Source organism: Bradysia coprophila, unplaced genomic scaffold, assembly GCF_014529535.1.
Source record: "Bradysia coprophila strain Holo2 unplaced genomic scaffold, BU_Bcop_v1 contig_732, whole genome shotgun sequence".
NCBI lineage: Eukaryota > Metazoa > Arthropoda > Insecta > Diptera > Sciaridae > Bradysia > Bradysia coprophila.
In genome coordinates, this window is record NW_023503972.1 from 686,239 (window position 1) to 706,664 (window position 20,426).

General features: G+C 37.6%; 3 protein-coding genes across 4 annotated transcripts; 1 reads left to right on the forward strand and 2 right to left on the reverse strand.

Moving 5' to 3' along the window:
* Nucleotides 1–1,244: 1,244 nt before the first annotated feature.
* Nucleotides 1,245–2,713, reverse strand: LOC119084493 (serine/threonine-protein phosphatase 6 catalytic subunit). Its single transcript, XM_037194499.1, has 4 exons — nucleotides 2,476–2,713; nucleotides 2,041–2,328; nucleotides 1,824–1,981; nucleotides 1,245–1,748 (listed from the first exon to the last, which is right to left on the reverse strand). The coding sequence occupies exons 1-4, from the start codon at nucleotides 2,638–2,640 to the stop codon at nucleotides 1,445–1,447; spliced, it is 915 nt and encodes a 304-aa protein (XP_037050394.1). The 5' UTR covers nucleotides 2,641–2,713; the 3' UTR covers nucleotides 1,245–1,444.
* A 1,995-nt stretch (nucleotides 2,714–4,708) lies between these two features.
* LOC119084494 (surfeit locus protein 6 homolog) lies at nucleotides 4,709–5,905 on the forward strand. Its single transcript, XM_037194500.1, has 3 exons — nucleotides 4,709–4,930; nucleotides 5,000–5,559; nucleotides 5,637–5,905. The coding sequence occupies exons 1-3, from the start codon at nucleotides 4,816–4,818 to the stop codon at nucleotides 5,859–5,861; spliced, it is 900 nt and encodes a 299-aa protein (XP_037050395.1). The 5' UTR covers nucleotides 4,709–4,815; the 3' UTR covers nucleotides 5,862–5,905.
* A 3,685-nt stretch (nucleotides 5,906–9,590) lies between these two features.
* LOC119084490 (ataxin-2 homolog) lies at nucleotides 9,591–18,576 on the reverse strand. 2 transcript variants are annotated; one of them, XM_037194496.1, is made up of 14 exons: nucleotides 17,751–18,576; nucleotides 15,908–16,064; nucleotides 15,612–15,798; nucleotides 15,295–15,532; nucleotides 15,079–15,233; nucleotides 14,679–14,937; nucleotides 14,409–14,598; nucleotides 14,274–14,345; nucleotides 14,107–14,207; nucleotides 13,917–14,045; nucleotides 13,719–13,848; nucleotides 13,044–13,548; nucleotides 12,852–12,982; nucleotides 9,591–12,742 (listed from the first exon to the last, which is right to left on the reverse strand). In XM_037194496.1, the coding sequence occupies exons 1-14, from the start codon at nucleotides 17,786–17,788 to the stop codon at nucleotides 12,431–12,433; spliced, it is 2,604 nt and encodes an 867-aa protein (XP_037050391.1). In that variant the 5' UTR covers nucleotides 17,789–18,576; the 3' UTR covers nucleotides 9,591–12,430. The 2 variants fall into 2 exon arrangements, with proteins under 2 accessions (XP_037050391.1, XP_037050390.1); XM_037194495.1 differs by having other exon boundaries at nucleotides 14,107–14,345.
* Between the last annotated feature and the right edge of the window lie 1,850 nt (nucleotides 18,577–20,426).

Sequence of the window (20,426 nt, forward strand, 5' to 3'; positions counted from 1 at the left end):
TTTACTAGTGATTACCCCCTTGTGTAGCTTTGTAATCTCAATCGGCGGCTAAGACAGACTTCTCAGAAAGTTTCGTTAAATTATTTCGTCAAGTCTGAGGATATCTGATCCGTATGTTTGTAAATTTTGTTGACAAAGGATTTTCCAGAAAAAATTCAATGATTTTCTGAGGATTTAAAGTGGATATTCATAGCCGTTTTTTCTTATTACGTTTACGTTTTGAGGATTTCTACCGATTTTTTTTTTGTTTTCAAAGGATTATTGAGGTTATCGATTATCGAGGTCAGACATAAATTTTTTCCTGTCGGTGTTTACATTGTCACCCAACCCGTGAAAATCAAAAATCCAACTCTTGCATTTGGGTAAGTTCACGTTTTTTGTGTACGTGAAAATTTGGTTTTGAAAGTGAATGTGAATGTACCTGGCATGGTTGTTAGTCGTTGTTTGTAGTTTTGAGTTCTTGGTTAAATATTAAATTTCCCCCGGAATTGGACTAGCATTTCTACAAGACGATTTTGAATTTATGTTCCAAGAAATGAAAATTGACCTGTTCTGAGCCTAATTTAGAGGGTACCCCGAAATCTGAATATGAACTGATCAGATTTGGTCTGTGTTTTTTCACGTATTCTTTTTTGGTAAGTTACATGAAATATTTCGCAATAAAATTGGAACAACATACATCGACATTTATCAGTTTTCAAGCAATTTCAAGTCACGCTAAATAAAATCAGGTTCAGTAAAGATAATACTTCTGAAATCTTAATTCACGACCAGATCGACTCAGGGCAACACAGGTTTTGTGAACAAACAACAAATGTCCTGAGTTCGAAACACACATCCACTGGTTCTAATGACGTCAATAAATTATAAATTACTAGGATCGGGACAATTGTTAGTGCAGGAGGTCTTTCGGGTTCCATGGGTTCAAATAACCATTTCATGGGTCTCACCAAACATATCGAAAGAAGTCAAAAATGACATCACTATTGAATTGGTGATAGAGGTATGTGGATTAATTATTTGAGTTCACTTCACCGGAGAGACATGCTATAAAAAATGCTATCCCGTTCCGATTGTTTTATTTTGTGATGTCGCTGCAGCGGCACCATAGACGTCATTGGAACCAACGAATGCATGTTTCGAACTTCAGGCACCGAGATTTATGCAATGTTCCATCATTTTCCCAAAAATTTGAAGTGGTTGCCTAGTGACTGATCGATGGCAATAAAGAACGAGTGTACTACGTGTCCGTTATACATTATCTAACTTATATTTTCTGAAAGGAAAAAAATAGATTTGGACCAAACGACAAAATGCAAGGCCATCGGTGTGTACATGTAAGAAAATGTAAAAAGTTTTGGTGGAACATATAAATTGAAATCCGAAAAAGAAATGCGCAACCATTCTTCTTCGATGTTCGACAAAATTAATTCTCGGCATAAATCTACAAGAAATACGGTGTCGTTTGTTCGGGCGGAATTTCTCGTTCAGTATTTGGTACAGCATTGAAAATGGTCACCTCGCGATCGGTTGATGTGCTGAATTTCAAAATCGATGCCACATTTCCGCACCGATAGCAGTAGTTCGGCGCCGACCAGACGGTAACCAATGTTTCGTCAAACATATACTTAATACCTTCATGTACCAGCTGGTGCGCACGACAGATTAACTGTAAATTGTTGATTTGCAGAAAATCCTTTGTGACTAGACTGCCGAATAGCCAACCAGCACCGCGGGGTGATTGAACCCTATTGACGAAAAAAGGAAATTGTTTCAATTCAAAACCTTTCCGGATAAATTGATCGGGGGGAATATTCTCTTACCACCTGTCGCACGAATCTTCTGGGTCCGACCATACTAAATCACAGAAGCTACCTTTGTGTGGAATTTCCTGATTCCTATCAAGCGTACGAATTTGATCAAGCGTCTTAATGTCAGGACTAAGTCCACCATGCACACATAAAACGTCTTCATCAATTAACTGAAATCAAGAGAATTTGTACAGTCGATGGTCGTTGCATGGAGGTCAAATCTACTTACAGCTGCTATTGTGAGCAAATCGAATACTTTACAACAATATTTCCACGCATTGACGTTACCATATTTGCTAAGACATTCATCGTAAAATCCATAAACTTTTGTTATTTGCCTCGATTCATGGTTACCACGCAGTAAAGTTATCCTGTCCGGATAGCGAGCTTTCAATGTCATGAGGCGTGTTAACGTTTCCAAACTATAGTATCCTCGGTCCACAAAGTCGCCCATAAAAATATAATTTGTGTCTGGTATCTGACCACCAGTCCGAAACAGTTCCTCCAAATCATAGAACTAAAACGAAAAAATCACTGTAATGGATATCGTAGGTGCAGGAAAGACATAACGCCCATCTCTAGCACTCAGAAAACCTATACGAAATTCCTGTCAACAGGAACACTTTCTGTGTACAGTTTTCTTCGGCCAAAATTTGTTTTTTACCTGTCCGTGTATATCTCCACAAACCGTAACTGGTGTACTAACTGGCTGTATGTTTGATTCTTCAATCAAGAGATCGCACACAATATCACATAGTTTTTTCAAATCATTTTCAGGCAAATATTTACACTTTTTCGCAATTTCTATCCATTCATCGAGTTCAGCCATTGTCTTCAATCAATTTGATATTATATATGGCTCCGCGATATGCATGACATGCAGCCAAAAAATACTTCACAGTGACACATTACCCACATAACAAAAACTGTTGAAGAAAACACGACACTCTTCAACGCGGCAACAGATGGCAGTTTTTGGCGGGAAATTTGAATTATTACATAGAATTGAAGAGGGAAGGTTTCAAAAGGAGATATTTTCAAGGACGCTGGGACACAGAGTCGTTGATTCTATTTTCAGTTTCTATTTTTACTTTTCGAACACAGCGTTAAATCTTTCTAATTCTCATATGAGGAAGCGTAACAATTGTTTCGGTTCGTTCTTTCACACTTATGGCTTCATATAACAACAAAAGTAAATGGCAGAGGTTGGAAAGTAAAAGACAGATGAATAGCAAATTTTCCGTTGATTGCATCAGTCACTACATTGGCTAGCATGGACACTAAATTGAAAAGTGTCAAATTTGAAAGTGGTAATGATAATAGGTTTCTTCCAAGGCCGTTCAAAATGGCAATCGTCATCCACAGAGAAGTCAACACAGCCTCACTTCGAAGTTTTAACGAACAAATTTGTTTAAGTTGCGGTTATGTTTGCCTCTGTGGATGACGGTCGGCTGTTTTCGGCCTGTCAAAATTCGTTTTTACCGTACGATGGAAGAAACCTATAGCTACCGGTTTGTGTTGTAAGTACGATTTAACACTCACACAACAAAAACGAGTCATCAATCTTCGCAAAAGAAACGCAGTGCGTACTGTGATGTCATCAGCCTCCGAATATTTTCTATGTTCATGCTAGGAGCATCATCGCACGCTAAGAGCATCAATCTTGTCACTTGAAAGCTGCGTTTAAAGAGAAGGTTAAGATAATTCTGAGTTAATCACAAACGCTGTGGCTCCTAAATATTCTAGTAATGCGAGATCTAGCACAATAGTTCGATGCTAATGCCACTTTTTTTTAATGGTTGACTATTACAATGAACGTCAACACAAAATGTCAAACTTTGTATCGATCGGAGGATATAGCGATTTCATATAAACAAACTCATCTGTAATGAGAGGTGAGTTTGTTTAAATATGAAATAGCCATGTCCTCCGGTTTGTGTGAACAGCCAGGTATGGTTATACTTTCATTTGACTATTAGGGTCGATAGATTTTTGAAAAATTTCAAGTCGGGCTTCTGGACCCAGCTGATCCAACTCAGTTTAGTCCCAAGATAATTTTAAGACCCTACTTGTCTTTCACAAAATGTTGTGCCTATCACAAAACAGATGGTCCAGGTTTCTAAGCAATTTTGTGATTGTAAAGAAAGGGAGAGATTCGGTTACATATGGCATTACCTCCGCCCATATATCCAAGGCTGTATAGTGTATACTTTGGGGAGGTCACGCAGATCGCCATTTTATTAGATACGCGAGAACACACCTTTTCCATACAAACAAATTCACCAAAATAGAATTTGTATGGCGTGGTGAATTTTTTGTATGAAACGTGGTGTGTTATCCGCGTATCTGCATCGGCGTGACCTCCCCAAAGTATACAGCCCTGCATATATCTACCTTGGTATATTCTATGATAGATTTGATAGACACGAACTTCGACAACCCGAACAACGACAATTTCATCCACAGCTACGTCGCTTACGTGATTTTTTCATACAAATCGAGCAACGTCGCCTACGCGATTTACAGAGAGATATTATTGAGGTTATGGTTCTATGAATGAAATTTGACAATTCATATGGCCTTGGAACACACCTATTGTAAACACAAGTTATTTAAAAGAGGTCAGGTTGGCATCACTGATGAAAATTTGTGTAAACACAAGTCACTGACTTGATATCAGTGATATCAGCAGGTTCCTTTCCAAAGTGTAAATGGAAAATTGAAAATATCAACAGAGCCGTTCAAATTTAGGTGCCAGTTGCCTGCTTAGATGTCTTGTTTCTTCAGAACATAAGATAGACGAAAAGACAGAATTCTGAAATATTTCGATTGGGTTCAGTGTTGCCGTATGACATGGAAGACCCGCAAGAGCAGAACGCGGCAACACTATTCTATGAATTATGTCAGCGTGACAGCTTATAAACACATGTATCCGCCAAGATTGTCAACAGAGGAATCTATTTGTTTTTAATATCCGGAAAGTGATAGAAAAACAAAGTTGAAAATGCCGCAAGCCACACATAAATTCGATGCGAACAAAATGCGAAAATTGATGGAACAAGAAACTGAATACATTTCCAATTTGTTCACAATTTTCGATGTTCCCGATTCGGTTGAAGGTAAAATTTGCCATTCCAGCGTGATGTGAAAACCTTGTCCTAACGTCGTTTTTATTTTTAACTCCATAGACGACACTATCGACGAACAGTTTTTACTAAACAACATCAAATCGTTGAAAAAGTCAAAAACGCCAACGGCTCCAGCTAAAGCAAATGCAAAGCAAAATTCAACTGACATTGAAGAGAAACTGGAAATTATGCGCAACAAATGGAAAAGCAAGAAATCCAAACCATCGGAGAGGACGATTAAAAAGCGTGAACAAAAGAAATTGAAAAAGACAAAGGAGTTCAAGAAGAAGATCGTGTCCATTGCCAAATCGGCAAAGAATGAGAAAATCAAAGAGGAGAAATCGAACGAAGATAACAAAGAGGATGTGAAAGCAGCTGTGGTGTACAATGAGGAGGGAAAAATGGTTTTCCCGAAATTCGAATTCGCTGCTCAGAAGAGCAAAGCGAAGAAAAGCAAGAAGGACAAGGTGGTGAAGAATCCGAAGCTTCTTTTGAAAACAATCAAAAAGCAACGGAAAGAGATCGAAGAACTGAAGGAGCGAGGCGATGTGGACGAGGCCAATAAAATCACGAATGATCTGGCATGGAAAAAGGCATTCGATAAAGTCGAAGGAAAGAAGGTAATCGAATTTGAAAGATTGTCAAGATTGTCATGTGACGTTCCTAACCATTTTTGTGTCTTTCTTATCAATTTCAGGTTAAAGACGATACAGCCTTGTTGCAGAAGACAATAAAACGTCGCAAAGTGGAAAAGAAGAAATCGAAAACAGACTGGAAACAGCGACAACAGAAAGTAACTAAAAACATTGAAGAACGACAGAAGAAGCGACAAGAGAACCTTAACAAAAAGAAAGATGAGAAGAAGAAACACAAATTGAAGAAAATGGCCAAGAGAGGACGGGTCATTCCCGGTTACGGTTAAATGTAAAAACTTATTTTGTTTTTAGAAAATAAATTTCCTTTGAATATTTTAAATGGATTTTATCCAGCGCATGTGTAGTTCCAGACATTTGAAGCCCAACCCGAGTTTTCTAGCCCGAGATGCCAGAGCCCGAAAGTTTAGGATTTCCTACCAACTTTGGGGAACTAGCTCATCTTTACCTTGCATTTTAAGAATGAAACAGTGGCCACTACCACGTCATACCACGTAGTGTCGGCTGCGAACACCGAAATACAAAATATGGCTTTACGTCTGGCAATTATAAAGATGAAATTAATTTGAGACACTTCCGATGTGGTTGCTAACGTGCAACATTGTAATGTCCACTACGCATTAGCAAGTGACATAAAACTTACCATGCGGACATCCCCCACATTATCATTCGTAGTTTTAAGTAGGTATGTCTCATATTATTGAGGTCACATGCCTAGAAGCATGGGGCGTTTATTAATTGGAACTCTGTCTTCACTGATCGAGATGAAAATCCACTTCATAAATGTTAGGGTGGTCCAGACTGGTTCAAATAGATGGAAACAACAACTATTGACTGGCATTTATAGGTTAATAATGTAGCCTTAAAATGGCATAACAATGTTTAAGATCAAGCCATTTGCCTTTCCCGACTAAGACTCTTCTTACCAAATTTTCAACATTTTCTTCAGATAAAACCTACAAAATGATGTCATATAATGTCGTGTGAGCTATGTCTGAACAGGTATGGAGAGTTCAGGATAGGTAAACCTTTTCAAAATACTCGTCAGATCGATTTAAAGGCTAAAAATTGAGTGTGTTTAACATAATTGGGAACAATTTTCGTGTAAATTGTGTTGATCCGAGGCGAAACCGAGGTCAACAGCACACGAAAATAGGACTTCATTTTTATCCCGAGTTCTGTAATGAATTTAGTGTTTGAAACGTGAAAAATACCTGCGGTATTCGACACACCATGTAAAATAAGATTATTTCTTTCCACAAAAACTAGTTTTTCAAAAATTACTTTTTTTCATAAAGTTCAAAAGTTCCTTAAAATCCGACTCTACAAGAACTAAACTTTCGGAACCCGTTAAAAGAAAATCCGGGTCGGGTCTGGGTCAGTTTTTTTTTTAACCAAACTCGAACAAAACGTCATTTACAAGAATTCTTTTTAATCCATGCAATTAGCCCTACATTTACGAACAAAGCAAAAACATGCTCAACCTGACTTATGAATATGTATCGCGGATTGTGTGGACTTTGCTTTCGATCACTTTAAGGCCAGGTTCTGCTCGCTTAATAGGCCAGCCAGGTTATGGTCTCATATATCGCACAGATGTAAGCGAGCAGAGCCTGTCCTCAAGTAAAAGTGCTTTAAATTACAGCTGACAAATAGAGTACCATTTTATCTGAAAAATGTTCCTACAGTCAAAGGCAGTCAATTTTCAGCATAAATTAGCTTCAGCTGTTTTTCAGCTGATCCATACAAACAATCACAACCGTTTATACGTCTTTATACGGTTTTACCACTATTATGCGCGTGCGTGTTGCAGCTTCAACCGTATGAGCAAGGAAACCCAGTTTTGATTGTATGTGTGGATCAGCTGAAAAACAGCTGAAGCAAATTTATGCTGAAAATTGACTGCCTTTGACTGTACAATTATTAAACGTAAAGCTTGTGCAGAATCAGCAACAGCTTGTCGACAAAGACAATACCTTTGTATCGAAAACAATTCAAATGCAAGCTACATACAGTGCATGCATACGTTCAGGTCATCTATGTGCGCACATAACACGTATGACTGTAGTAAACTCGTTGTTTAGAATGTGTTTTGATTGTATATTCTATAAGTAGAGTATGTTTGTTGATCAGCTGTTGCTGATTCTGCACAAGATTTACGTTTAATAATTGTACACTTTTTACAGTACAGTACAGTGTAAAGATTTGTGTGATTCAGTTTCAGTACTCTATTTAGATGACCACTCCTTCTTATTAAACTATTTTATTAACAATGATCAAAATTTACAATCGGCGGCTAAGTTTTCCATTTAAGTTTAACCATTTAAATAAAAAACTTCTTTTATCTTCGTATTTTATGGAATCGTTCCGATGATCGCAGCTACGTTTCCACGCTGGATAGCGAAACTTATTTTTTGTATGAAGAATGATTCATTCTTGAAGTGCACCGTTTCGATCAATTTACCATCTCCGGTAATTTATGACGGGAAGGGAACGTTTACCAGCTCGGCTGGTAGAAAAGAAAATACCACGAAGTTTGGCGTTTAATTTTTTTTTTTCATTTATTCCGTTTTTTAACTGTGTGATATTTTCATATTTATAAAAGTGGCCCAAACTTTTATTTTAAGCCAATTACGATTGAATTTCCATAAGTTTTTTTCTTCTTTTTATTAAAATTTTTCTGCAGATAAATAACAATTGAATGGATGCTCGGTTCAATTAATAACAACGAAAAAAAAAACATTTCACAAATCTGGGCTGTCCATTTATTTAAAACTCTTTCATAAAAAATAAATAAAACAAAAATTTATCGCAAAAGGTTCGCAACGACAAGAAAGAAAAATAAAAGAATTCTGATGATTGACAAACGATAGACGATTTTTTAAAATATTTTCATTTTGATTTTTTTTGGTAAGATTATTTGTCACGTATCGTGATCGCGTTCATTCTTAAGCTTAGTTTTGATTGGACAAAGAAAGTAAAGAGTAAAGAGTTTTTTTTTATGTAACAGCACCCCGATTCGTTTTGATATTCGCTAAAAATTGTTCTGTGTTTCAATTTTGGTTGGCCTTTTAAATTTAAAAAAAAATAATTTAATTATTTTTCCTTTGAGTCATATTTTTCAGATTTTTTTTTTAATCGAATTGGATTCATTTTCTCTATGTTTTTGTGTGTGTTTTTTTAATGTTTTTTTTTACGAATTCTTTTACCGACGGTAAAATTTCTATTCGGATAAAACTGGATCATTGAACACACTTTTCATTCGTTTTAGTATAAGTTCAATGACGACGGTTTTTTTTTTCATTTATCTATTTAAAGAAAACCAAAGAAAAAAATCATTTTCTCTTCAAAAATATAACATGACATTACACAATTAACTGTTTATTGCTTTCTGTTCGAAACAAAAAAGAAAGATTTTTTTTGATTTGAAGAAGAATAATAAAAAACAAGTCCAAAACAACAACTTCCTTATTCAAGAAAAAAGAAAACAATTTTCCATTCATAACAATATTGTTTCGCTCGTTTCGCTCACACTCATTCATGCAAAAAGGAATGTATTTTCAGCTAAAATTACTTTTTATTTTATTTCGTGGAACCGCGAGAATAAACAAAACCGTATATAAAGTGCGCCCCATCCCTCCCGTCGATCGCATTACAATGAAAAAAGAAAGACATCATTTCGTTACAGTTCCACGTACTGTTCATCTATTCAATGGTCTATATACAGTGTACATATTATACACGACTCGACTCGGTATAACAATGAAATTTATCCTTACGACTCATTTTTTGTTACTTAAAAAAAGAAAGAAAAACTTTTCGTCGTATCAAACATAACAAAAAAAAATCCTCTCCCATATTTATAACTCGATAATCTTGAGTGCGTCGCGGCTATATATTTATAATCGGTCCAGGGCTTATTTTTGGGAAGATTCCGAAGAAAGTCTAAAATTATTTTTCGGATTTTTTTTTCAGAATTTTTCGGTTTTTTTAAAAAGAATTTTTCGGAAGTGTTTTAAAGTTAAAATTCCCAAAAATAAGCCCTCAATCGATCCAGAATTATAAATTGTTTGGATCGTCTATTGTCGATTCATAATTGTTTTTTAGGGACATAACTGTTCGTCTTCATTTCCGATTTGCTTCCATTTCAATCTAATTGCACCGTATTCCAAATACTATCATTCTGGTTTCTTGTACGTTTAACCATCGCATTGTGAGGTGTAAATTATCAGAATTTTTCTTGTGGTTGCAGCCTCAACACAAGATTTCACACTACTAAGACATCAGAATTTCGTGGCATAACCAATTGCTTCAATTTATTGGGATATTTAGCTCAAACAATTGGTTCACTTATCTACTCAGTCATGGAGTCACGACGAGTCTACTGCTAAAAGTGTTCCTTCGAAGACTTAAGCTGAACATCCTTACATCTCAGTCTGAACGGAAGTGGAAAGTGCGTCAATATTACCTCGAATATTACCTCGTTAACAGTTAGAAATCAATTTGGTTATCGCAAACGAAAAACGACTGCAATGAATACAGAAAAGGAAGTAGATGAATGAAGCAACTCATTTCGCCATCATAAACACAGATTCATCAAATCCGTTACTTCTTATAACGAAGTGATTGTGTTGGTTGGATTTTTTATCAGAAATAAAATTAAAGTTCCAGCAATGCCTGCCATGGCGAATTGTTTCAATTAAGTCAACACCTTCATTTGGAGGCCATTGTTCTTTCGATATATCATTGGATGAACATTTCGAAAGAACATTGGATCCCGTCGGAGTCTAAAAAACTTTTTTTTTTAAATCAAAAATAGCAAGTCGGTGAAAGATTGTCAGTAACTTCTAGATGAGTTCTTTCGATGAGTTCGGTTGGCTCTTTCATTCGGCTAAATGAGGCACTCATTCCTTATTCTAAGGAAAGTTAAAAGGGAACACGCAGAATGCGTACAAATGACTTTCTTAGCAGTAATGAACACAATGTTGCACCATCAACGCACTGAACACTTATCTGCATTAATGGAAATGTTTCCCTAATTCTAATCTATATCACTTTCTCGTGTGGATTTCGTTAAGTATGGGGAATGATGGACAATACGCAAATTTTTATTCTAACACTGTTACGACCAGGTAACTTGTTCTATGATCCTTTGCAGCGACAGCTCACGTTAGTTATTTTTTTGTCGGTTAAAACAACAGAGCAGTAATCGTCAGCATCACACTTCGTCATCCTTTCTTCATCCATGCTAGGCTATCATTCAACCATGTTTGACCAATCGAAGATCTTCTCTTATTTCGATTCTGGTGATTTTTTGGTTAGAGTAAGTTTTGATGACATAAGATCTTATCGAATGGATTTTCCCTACAATGAAAATTCAACTTTCGGACTTTCGGCCAACAACACGTTGGAAGCTAAACCAACATGTGGTGAGATTGAATAGCCTAAACTACAAACGACACACACTCTACGGATGATAGCGGTTGAGTCAAAATGCAGTCATTTTAGCAGTTAAATTATAACTCTCATAGACCAGTGCCCCACGGCGCACCTACAGTTCCTCATAAAGTCGAGGCTCAAATATCCTTAAGCTACTCGAAACGAAACACACTTTCGTTCTACAGCTTTCATTTTTGATCCCGAGAAGGCTTCTAACGAGGTTTATATCTTGGTCGCTGGCGGAAAAGTCTACTTATCAAAAAAATGTTTGTAGGCTTGGGCGAACCAGAATTTCCCGCGTGCTCGCAAGTGTTTTCCACAAGTGAAAATTGGTCTCGAAACAAAATGCAGATTGGTCTTGAAATGGTGTCAGATGAAGAATGAGTTTAAAAAAAAAATAATTATTTTATTGAAAGGCCTGTCGTGCCAGACAATTGCTCTGGACCATACGGTCAGAATGATGTATAAACGATCATTCCATTCATCTTTTGTTTTTGACTAACAGAATCACACCAGAGAAAATTGACCAATATGTTGACTCGGCCGCTATTATCAGTAGAGTGGCTGATACCCACAATCCTCCCACTTTCGCATTTTTTTTTTTTTTAACGGACTATGGAAGTTGACACTGAAATTGATGCAAGTGCATTCACCAGCATTTTCATTGATAAAAACAAAATGTTCGGTCAATTGGGCTAACGCCAAGGATCATAAAGCCTAGCACCTGGTCCCCATGAGCAATTTGTTTGAATTGGGATCGGTTGGTACAGTTTTCAATGGAAAGCAAAAATTTTTTTTTTTAATTCCCTAAGCTCTATAACGCGCATAACATTTCTCGAATGAATATTTCAAATTTTATAAATAAATAAATAAGAACAAAATTTCTAAGCGGACTCACCTCGTGTTTTATTCAAAAATTCATTTTCGATTGCTTGAGCTCTTATTGAGTTTAATAAAAAATCAAAAATCAAAAAGTTCCTTTTTCTTTACCGGCCCATCGAATGGGAACGTTGATAACAACAACAACAACACACTCTACTACTCTCGTCGCTTTTAATTTTAATTTTTTTTTTGTTGGTTTTGGTTTTTTTGGTTGTTAGCTTACCAAGGCAAGTTGATGTTTTGAATTTTTGTTTCTGGTCTGTTTTTTGTTTTGTTTCTGTTTCTCTCTGTCCACAAAGAAGAGTATAATCGCGGAACATAATTTCTTTATAGTAACTACACAATCTCCAGCTCAAAAAATTAGCTAAACGCACAACGACTCATTCATTAAACTTCCTCTCTCTCTCTCTCTTTCTCTCTCCCTCTCCAATGTTTTTGTTTTTTTTTTTTCTGTTTAACGTGTTATCCTCTTTACTATTTTTGCTTTGTTTAACGTCGATAGAATTGTGTCGGTGTATTATTGAGCCGGATGCTGTTGAGACATTAATACTTGGAATTGTGGCGGATGATGTTGCGGCTGGCCACCACCTTGATAGTATTGTTGTAGCGGTGCAGTAATCAGTGGACACATCATTTGAAATTGCGGTGCTTGCGATGTAGCCTGATATTGGGGTCCCCCGCCAGCAGGGGACGGTTGCGGTATATGATACTGTTGGTGTTGCTGATGCGGTTGACCGGGCGATGGAGTTGTCGATGGTGTTGATGGCGTCAGATATTGAATGGGTGGCTGCTGTGTCGTTTCGTTGAACATGCGAATTTGCTTGTACACCTGGACGGATGGAAAAAGTCGGATTGTGAGTAAAGTCAAGTTTATACCGACCACACTGGTCGGAAGCAATTCCAAAGATCGAAAGAGAAATTCTTTTGCTAAAATTTACCATTTGCGGATATCCTTGTGATTGGAAATGTTGTGGATGTTGTGCTGGAAATGGAACGAATTGTTGAATAGGCGCTGGAGCTAATAACGGTTGACCAGCAGCTGCGGCAACTTGCATTTGTGAAACTTGAACTGTTTGGAAAATGGAAACGTTTTACAATCGCAACATATTACTGGAAAATGCCGTTCATACCGTAGTTATTACTCTTCCTGAAACGGGTTTGCTGGGTAGCATGCGGATGCTGAGGCGCTTGAAATGCGGCTGATTGTTGCATGATGTACGTAGCCGGTACCATCATCTGCTGGGCAATGTGTTGTTGTTGCGGCTGTGGATACGTTCCTTGAGGCATACTCTGTTGCGGCGTTTGTGGGGTGTGTGGCCGTGATGGATTGGGAGTGCTCGGATTTCGTGGAGTGAATGGCTTGGCATTGACATTTAACGTGCTCTTTGTAGCACTGGGTTTTTCACTATTCGAATCAGAATTCAATAATGTTTGTTGCGGTGGTGTAGGCTGCCGTTGCTGTTGTTGTGTTTGCGGTGGAGAAGTCGATTGTATCTGAACTGGCCCCGGCGATGGAACAGCCATTGGTGGCTGTTGATTATGAGATTGAGTATGCTGCGGAACGTTTGACGTGTAGTTCGGTTGTTGTTGTTGCTGCTGCTGCTGTTGTTGAGACTCCTGCTGTGGATGCTGTTGCTGGTTTTGATTGAAAGATTAATTAGTTATCGTGAAGAAGCTAGTGATTTTACCGAAAGGACAACTGTACGAAGAGAGATGCGAAGTGTTGTAAGGGGAAAAAGAGTCGCAAATCCAATCGATTTTTCCTCGGATGTTACAAAGTAGACAAACGTAAGAAAATCACTTACTTGTTGTTGTTGTTGTTGCTGCTGCTGCTGTTGCTGCTGTTGTTGTTGTTGTTGTTGTTGTTGTTGTTGTTGCATATTATTATGTTGTTGCGGGTGTTTAACTGAATGCTGGGGATTTACTAGTGTATGTCTAAGAGAGGAACATAATCGATTGGCTGTCTGTATTCAAATAAACGGAAAATGTTAAATTTCACTTACGGTGACGGTGATGCATCGATCGGTGATTGTTGCGGCGGCGACATAGTAGGTTGAGGCTGTTGAATTTGATGCGGTGTTTGATGGGGCTGTTGATGCTGTGGCGCCAGTATGAATTGTTTATTAAATCTCCTGTAAATATAGAATTCGTCAGTGAAAATCAAACGTGGCACACACTCTGCTGACTGTTTACCTAAGATCTTGAATCTGTTCGTCACGAGGCATTCGCTGCGGCCTCTGTGGCTGGGGTGCTTGTTGCTGTAATGATGTCTGTGGCGGAACCATAGCCTGTTGCTGTAAAACAACATGATGGGCTGGAACAACATGCGATTGTTGGGAAGTATCTTGAACTTGAATTACCGTCGGTAAATGGGGTACAACTTGACCGTGTTGGGCATGAATCGGTGGCTTCATATTCATGTGTGATAAAATCTAGAGAGAAACAGGGAGAGTAAAATGAGTGCCCGTTCGGTCTGACAAAATTCGCTCGTTTACTTTTGGCCCTAACTGTGGCGGGGGTTCCGTAAAGGCAACTGGCGTTGTAGCTGTAGGTATAAAATTCCGTATTCGTGGAGCCATCGGACCCTTATTCAGAACCGCATTATTGCTGGTCGAATTATTGTTATCGCTACCATTCAATTTCGGTGTGACGACGGACATGTTCGGAGGTGGTTGGCTATAATCACTGTTAGAGACGGGAAAAAAATTGATTTGTCCATTAGGCCAATGTCATTTTGTGGAGTGTGTGGGGATTTTCGTGCTTACTTGTGAATATGACTTAACGGAGCTTGTTGTTGCACGTATTGAGGTGGCGGACCTCCGTGCGGTGATTGCATTTGCATAGGCATCGTTGGATAATTATTATTTTTCGGCTGCGGTACCGGTTGTGGACTCTGTAACGGAGCTGGATGATTGTTGTTTAGCGGTGGTGGTGGTGTGTTACGCACCAGCTTTCCAGTCTGGTGGTTTTTACCACGACGTCCCGGTGCAACGTACTTCTCACTATTTGATACTGTGTATTCCTCTGAAAGGAACACAATGCGAAAAAGACAAGAGTCAGCCTGGATGCACTTAAGATTCACGTGGATAAAGGGGTTAAGGAGCAACCACAAAGGTACTTGGGACTGTGACTGCGAGTATTTTTATTATGAGAAAACAATTGTACCTTTAGTTCCATGCGAACTGTTATTCGAGCTGGTCGGCCGTTCTACGGCCGCATATCGCGATTCTTCATCGCCATTTTCCAGTTCGCTTCTCTCCTTGTAATTAGCTTGGCTTTCGATTTCTGCCGCAATGATTTCAGCTCGTTTCTCATTATCTCTGTCGAATGGATTTAGGTTAATAAAAGCGAGCAGGATGCAGGAAGGAAAAATTGCTTTACTTGAAGTCTTTGTCATCGCGATGTTGTAGTTGAGTGGTATAACCCCTAAGCGATGGATCGAAAGTTGATTGTACACCGTACATAAGTTCATTTTTATTAAACATATCATTTGCATCCCATCCATTCGAATTGTTATCGGATAAGGTACAATCGAGCGAACAATCTAGTTCACCATTTAACGCACTACCGGACGATGCATCCCACGGTTCCAACTCTTTCTCTTCCGAACGTGATGACCCTAAATTCGGAGCAGAGAGAAAGCAAAAATGCAAATTCCATTTGACGGTTGACAATTTGTTGGAATTCGATTGACATACCGTTACATCTCGATATAGCTGTATCGGTTTGAAACGTATCTCTAGTCGCGTATTCCCAATCTACACCTTTAGCTGCAACGCTGACGATATCGGCTGGCTTAAAGATCAGTACATCCGCAACGGTTGCAACCGATATTGACGGATCGTCGCTCAAATTATCCAACTTATGTGCCATTTCAAGTACCACCTGTTTAGAGCATGACATTTGAACGATAAAAACAAAACCAATTCAAGTCATCGATAACACACATTTCGAGTGTCGATGAGCGCAGCCAAACACTCAAAATGAAACTCACCTGAAATTGAGGCGAAAATGTTCGGAAAACTCCTTCAAATACTTCGCCCGATTTTGTGTGCACTTGAACAGTATTGCCTACGTTCGATGTAGCTGCGTGCAGAAAATCTGCATTACTATAGATACCTTCGGTTGCAGCGGATCGTCCACGCTGTGGTCTGTAAATAGAATCACGAAATCAAGTTTCCTGTTACAACATATGGCTATTAATTGTTGAGATGGGATGGACATAATGACCCACTAACACTGCTGCCAATTAACTGATACGGCAGAATGGTTGGGGGACAGACAAAAATATTATTGTTTTCGCAATTACAGCGTGTATCCAAGACAAACATAATTATTTTCATGTCAACGATAATTACAGACGCCTGTTGTTGGTATGGTTGCATTTTCGCCACCACACACGGGTGTACCACTTTACCATAAAAATTGTCGTAAAATACCATCGATATTAGGCCATTGCCGAAGACAATTAAAAGTTATTATAACAGAAAATCGTTGTTGCCGAAAACTATAAACATTCAGAAAACTAAAAAACGAGTCGATGTTTTTGAACGACATTCAACAGGGCTGGTACAAACATCAAAAATGTTCTAAGACAGCGACAATAAAAATTGTTCTAAGTTAACCCCCTGTTGTGCCAACGACAACTATTAGCCTCGATTGCCGATGTAAAAAGGGATGATAACCTATCGACTTGTGATTATTGAAAATCGATTTAGCGTGTCAATGACTCACTCCGTCAATATTTCACACTTCACGTATTACTGCACTTTTGTGTATTTATATCGCCCATATCGGGTATGGCTTCAAGTTACATAATGAAAAGTTTTTAATTTGTACTCAGTGGACGTTGTCCTTTTGGGTCCAAACAATTGAAGCAATTCACACTAAATGATTCACGAAATGCGAGGGTCTATTCACTCCAATCAGATGGTTTTGTTAAATCAAAAGCGACAAATTATATCAGCGTCGAAAGTTCTTCATCGAACAAGCACACGACTATTGTATGTTTCAATCGATTGGGAGTTGTACACTTTTCTTTTTGTCAATATACACATTTGGATGATGCATAACATACAACTTTGCCGAAATATGATTCATCAAATGTGAAAATCTTTTATCGGCACGGAATAGCGACACAAAAGTCTAATTGTTAAAAGGGTGAAACGAGAAACAATCGAGTCTAATTGAGAGATTGTCGTAATTTTAAATAAATTGGAAATTGGGACACGTCAAAACCTATTGAGGCCATCACTTGTACGTACACTTTTCACATAGGTATATGCAGCGCACACTACCAGTGGTTCTTAATGACAGATATATTATGTAGGTACCGTATGCCATGGGTGAATAAAAATAAAAACATTAGCGAGAAACAAGACGAATGTATTTGATGAGAATAAATTCTGTAAATGTTAACCGGAGCAATTTTCTAAATATTTCCTTCAATTTCGTTCATTTGACTAATTCAGACATGTTCGAAATATTATGTAAACGTTGCAAGCATGTAGAACCAGTCGGAAACTGCCTTTAAAAAAATATTCGTTTCCATTTTTGTTAATTCTCAACCACCACGTTACCAAAAAATCACCGAAAAAATTAACTTTGATCCGAAATGTGGCACACAGAATCCACTAAACGTTAAACGCAATAAAATCATTGAATTTTAAAATTTTCATTCAAGATCTAGGCCAATACCATTTTAACATTTTTTTTTCATAATGGCGGCCTAATGTTATGTTTATCTTCCGTTCATTGGACTTTTACTTTCCGTGTTTCCGTGGATTTTGCATCGGAAAATGTGGTATCGAATGAATGGAAAATGTGTGCAAAATTACCTGGTCTGACCCGTACGAATTTTGCGTTTAGTGTTCATGAGATCGTCTGCTGAAGGGCCCGGCGGATCCCTATTGAAGCGCGTAGGGACCGGAATTTTGACGGATTCTTGATTTTAATTAAGTCTCTGCAAATTTAGCGCAGTTCACTGCAAATGCAGGTGTGTTTTTTGTTAAATAAGCTCACTTTCGGTTTTCAAAGTTTTCACGAAACAATAAAACAAAAAAATGAAACAAAATGTCAGTGCGTTTGCAGTATAGTAACTAATGTCGTCGAGAACAAAAAAAACTCCTTTCCGCGCTGTCTTCTTTTGTGTCGATAGATTTTTCTCCTTTGCAGGCAGTAAATCGATAAATTTTTACACTATAAACGACAGAAATTTACGGATTTTAATTGCACGGATTAGATTCACTTTCACGATTAATTTAAACACTGAAATCTTTCTCGGGACTTTCTCTAAATTATTAAAATTAATAATTTTATCAAAGATATCCCAAGGAAAATGGCGATTTGTGATATTTTTTTGACACTTTCAATTGACACTTTACTGCTTTTTTCACCCGTTAGATGTCTTACAGATCGCGATTTGTATGGAAAACGCTTCGAAAAACGATTCGAAAACGTTCTGCCGTGCCTTGAAATCACGAATAAGAAACTATCATTTGTATTGAAACAGTAGATGATGTCGATCTTAACAATTTCCGAGATGTGAATGTACGATTAATTATTTAAATTTGCATTAATCGCAGCATTTCGTTTCCCAATTCGGGTTTTAATGATTTCCCGAAATCAAAAAATGGCTGCTAATTCGAAAATGAACAAAAACATCATTACCATCATTACACTGGAAAAATGAACTCCGTCATCAATGAATTGGGCTGCGTTCCTCCTTATTGAGTTAGTTCATCGTTCTTATGCGATAGGTGCGATAGTGTTTTATTTTAAAAAGAGAAATTCTTTTGTCGCTCAGTGAACGCGCTGAAACTAAATTTTGACAAGTATCATTTCAGTACAAGCAAAATTTATTTAATAAATTTTCACTACTTACACAAGATTTTACGATTGAAAACTAATTATTTTTGATAATACTAAAATTTAAAACTAATTAACATCTTTATTGACACTTGTCACTGACAAGTTAATTCTTTTCGATCAAAATCGGCATGAAGAATATAACCAAAAATTTAACTTAGACAGGGTTAACATCAGTAAGGCTTGATTTCCACTTATCAAAAAAGTACTCCATGTGAGAGACAGAATTGAATAATTCAACTTTCATAAACGTAGGCAGCTTTGCATAGAAATATTGGTGTCACCGCCTTTATGATCAACTCAGAGGTGCGTCGTAACATATTCTTTCAGAACGTTGATAGTGCGATTTCATAAATTGGAAAAAACTTATAGAGAAACAAACCTTCAAAAAATCGATATTTCGGTTTGCAACTTCTTGTTTCACGTGACCTTTCGTGTTTAATAAAACCTGTTCTTGCAGAACCTTGGTTCGTGTAAGGTACATACTTGGAACAGACCTATAATAGGTCTGTTCCATTGTGCTATAACAACAATGTTTGACAAGTCGACAGCGAACGAGAGACAAAGACAGAACCATAAAATCTCAACGCATCTCCACGCCTTTGTAAACATTTCGTCAACAATAATTTTTTGGTTATGTCTCTATGGATGACGTTTTGACAGCTATTACGCTATGACGCTATAGGTTTGTTCCAAGGTGAAATGAAATGTCGAACCGTCATCAAAAAAGCCATAACCTCAACAACAATGCAATTGTCAAAAGAACAAAGGAAAATAAGTTGTGGTTACGGTTTTATGGATGACATCGTGTTCGGTACATTTGGTTCGGCTTAACCATTGCTTAGAAGAAACGTATAGCCGTACAGAGATTCAATTTTTTCGTCGCTCAGTGAACGCGCTGAGTTAATGAAACACAATTTTGACAGCTCGCACTTCAGTACAAACAAAATTTATTTACACTCGCCAAACCATGAAAACACTGAATATCACGCGTCAAAAGTTATCGGAAACCACACTTTCTTAGTTCTCTATCAGCAGCCCTTGCAAACAGGTCTAGGGATTCAGGCTATGTTTTCCTTAATGGTGGAGTTTGTTTATGTTATTCGTCAAAGAGAGAAATTTGATACGAAGGTAGAGCTTACTCTTCGTATCAACGAGTAGTGTGACGCACATCGAACGATTAACTCGTTCGGCTTTATATCGCATATTTTCGGTTTCGTTTTTATTCTCATTCTTCTTTCATTTAAGTTTAACCTTGAAAGATGTGTACAAATGCGATAGGAATGCTTTGTATTTTTTTGTTGCTTGTATATTTCATGGTGTGGCAAGTGTAAAATTTTGTGCATCACAGGATTGAAACCACTCAATCACAGTATATGTGTGAATTCGTATACCACGAGAATAATTTTTGCATACGACTTCGTCTCGACGAAACTTACATACTTATGCAAAAATTATTCTCTCGGTATGCCAATTCACACGTACAGTGTAATTTCGTATTTGCTTCTCTTTCAACGCGGTACGTTGTGAGCGAGAGGACAGAAGACCAGTTTATTTTAACTTGCCTTGGGGTATTTGTCAAAATATCTCATTCTCTTTCATCATAACACACTATTCTTGTACGAGCTCTATGACAAAAATACCAA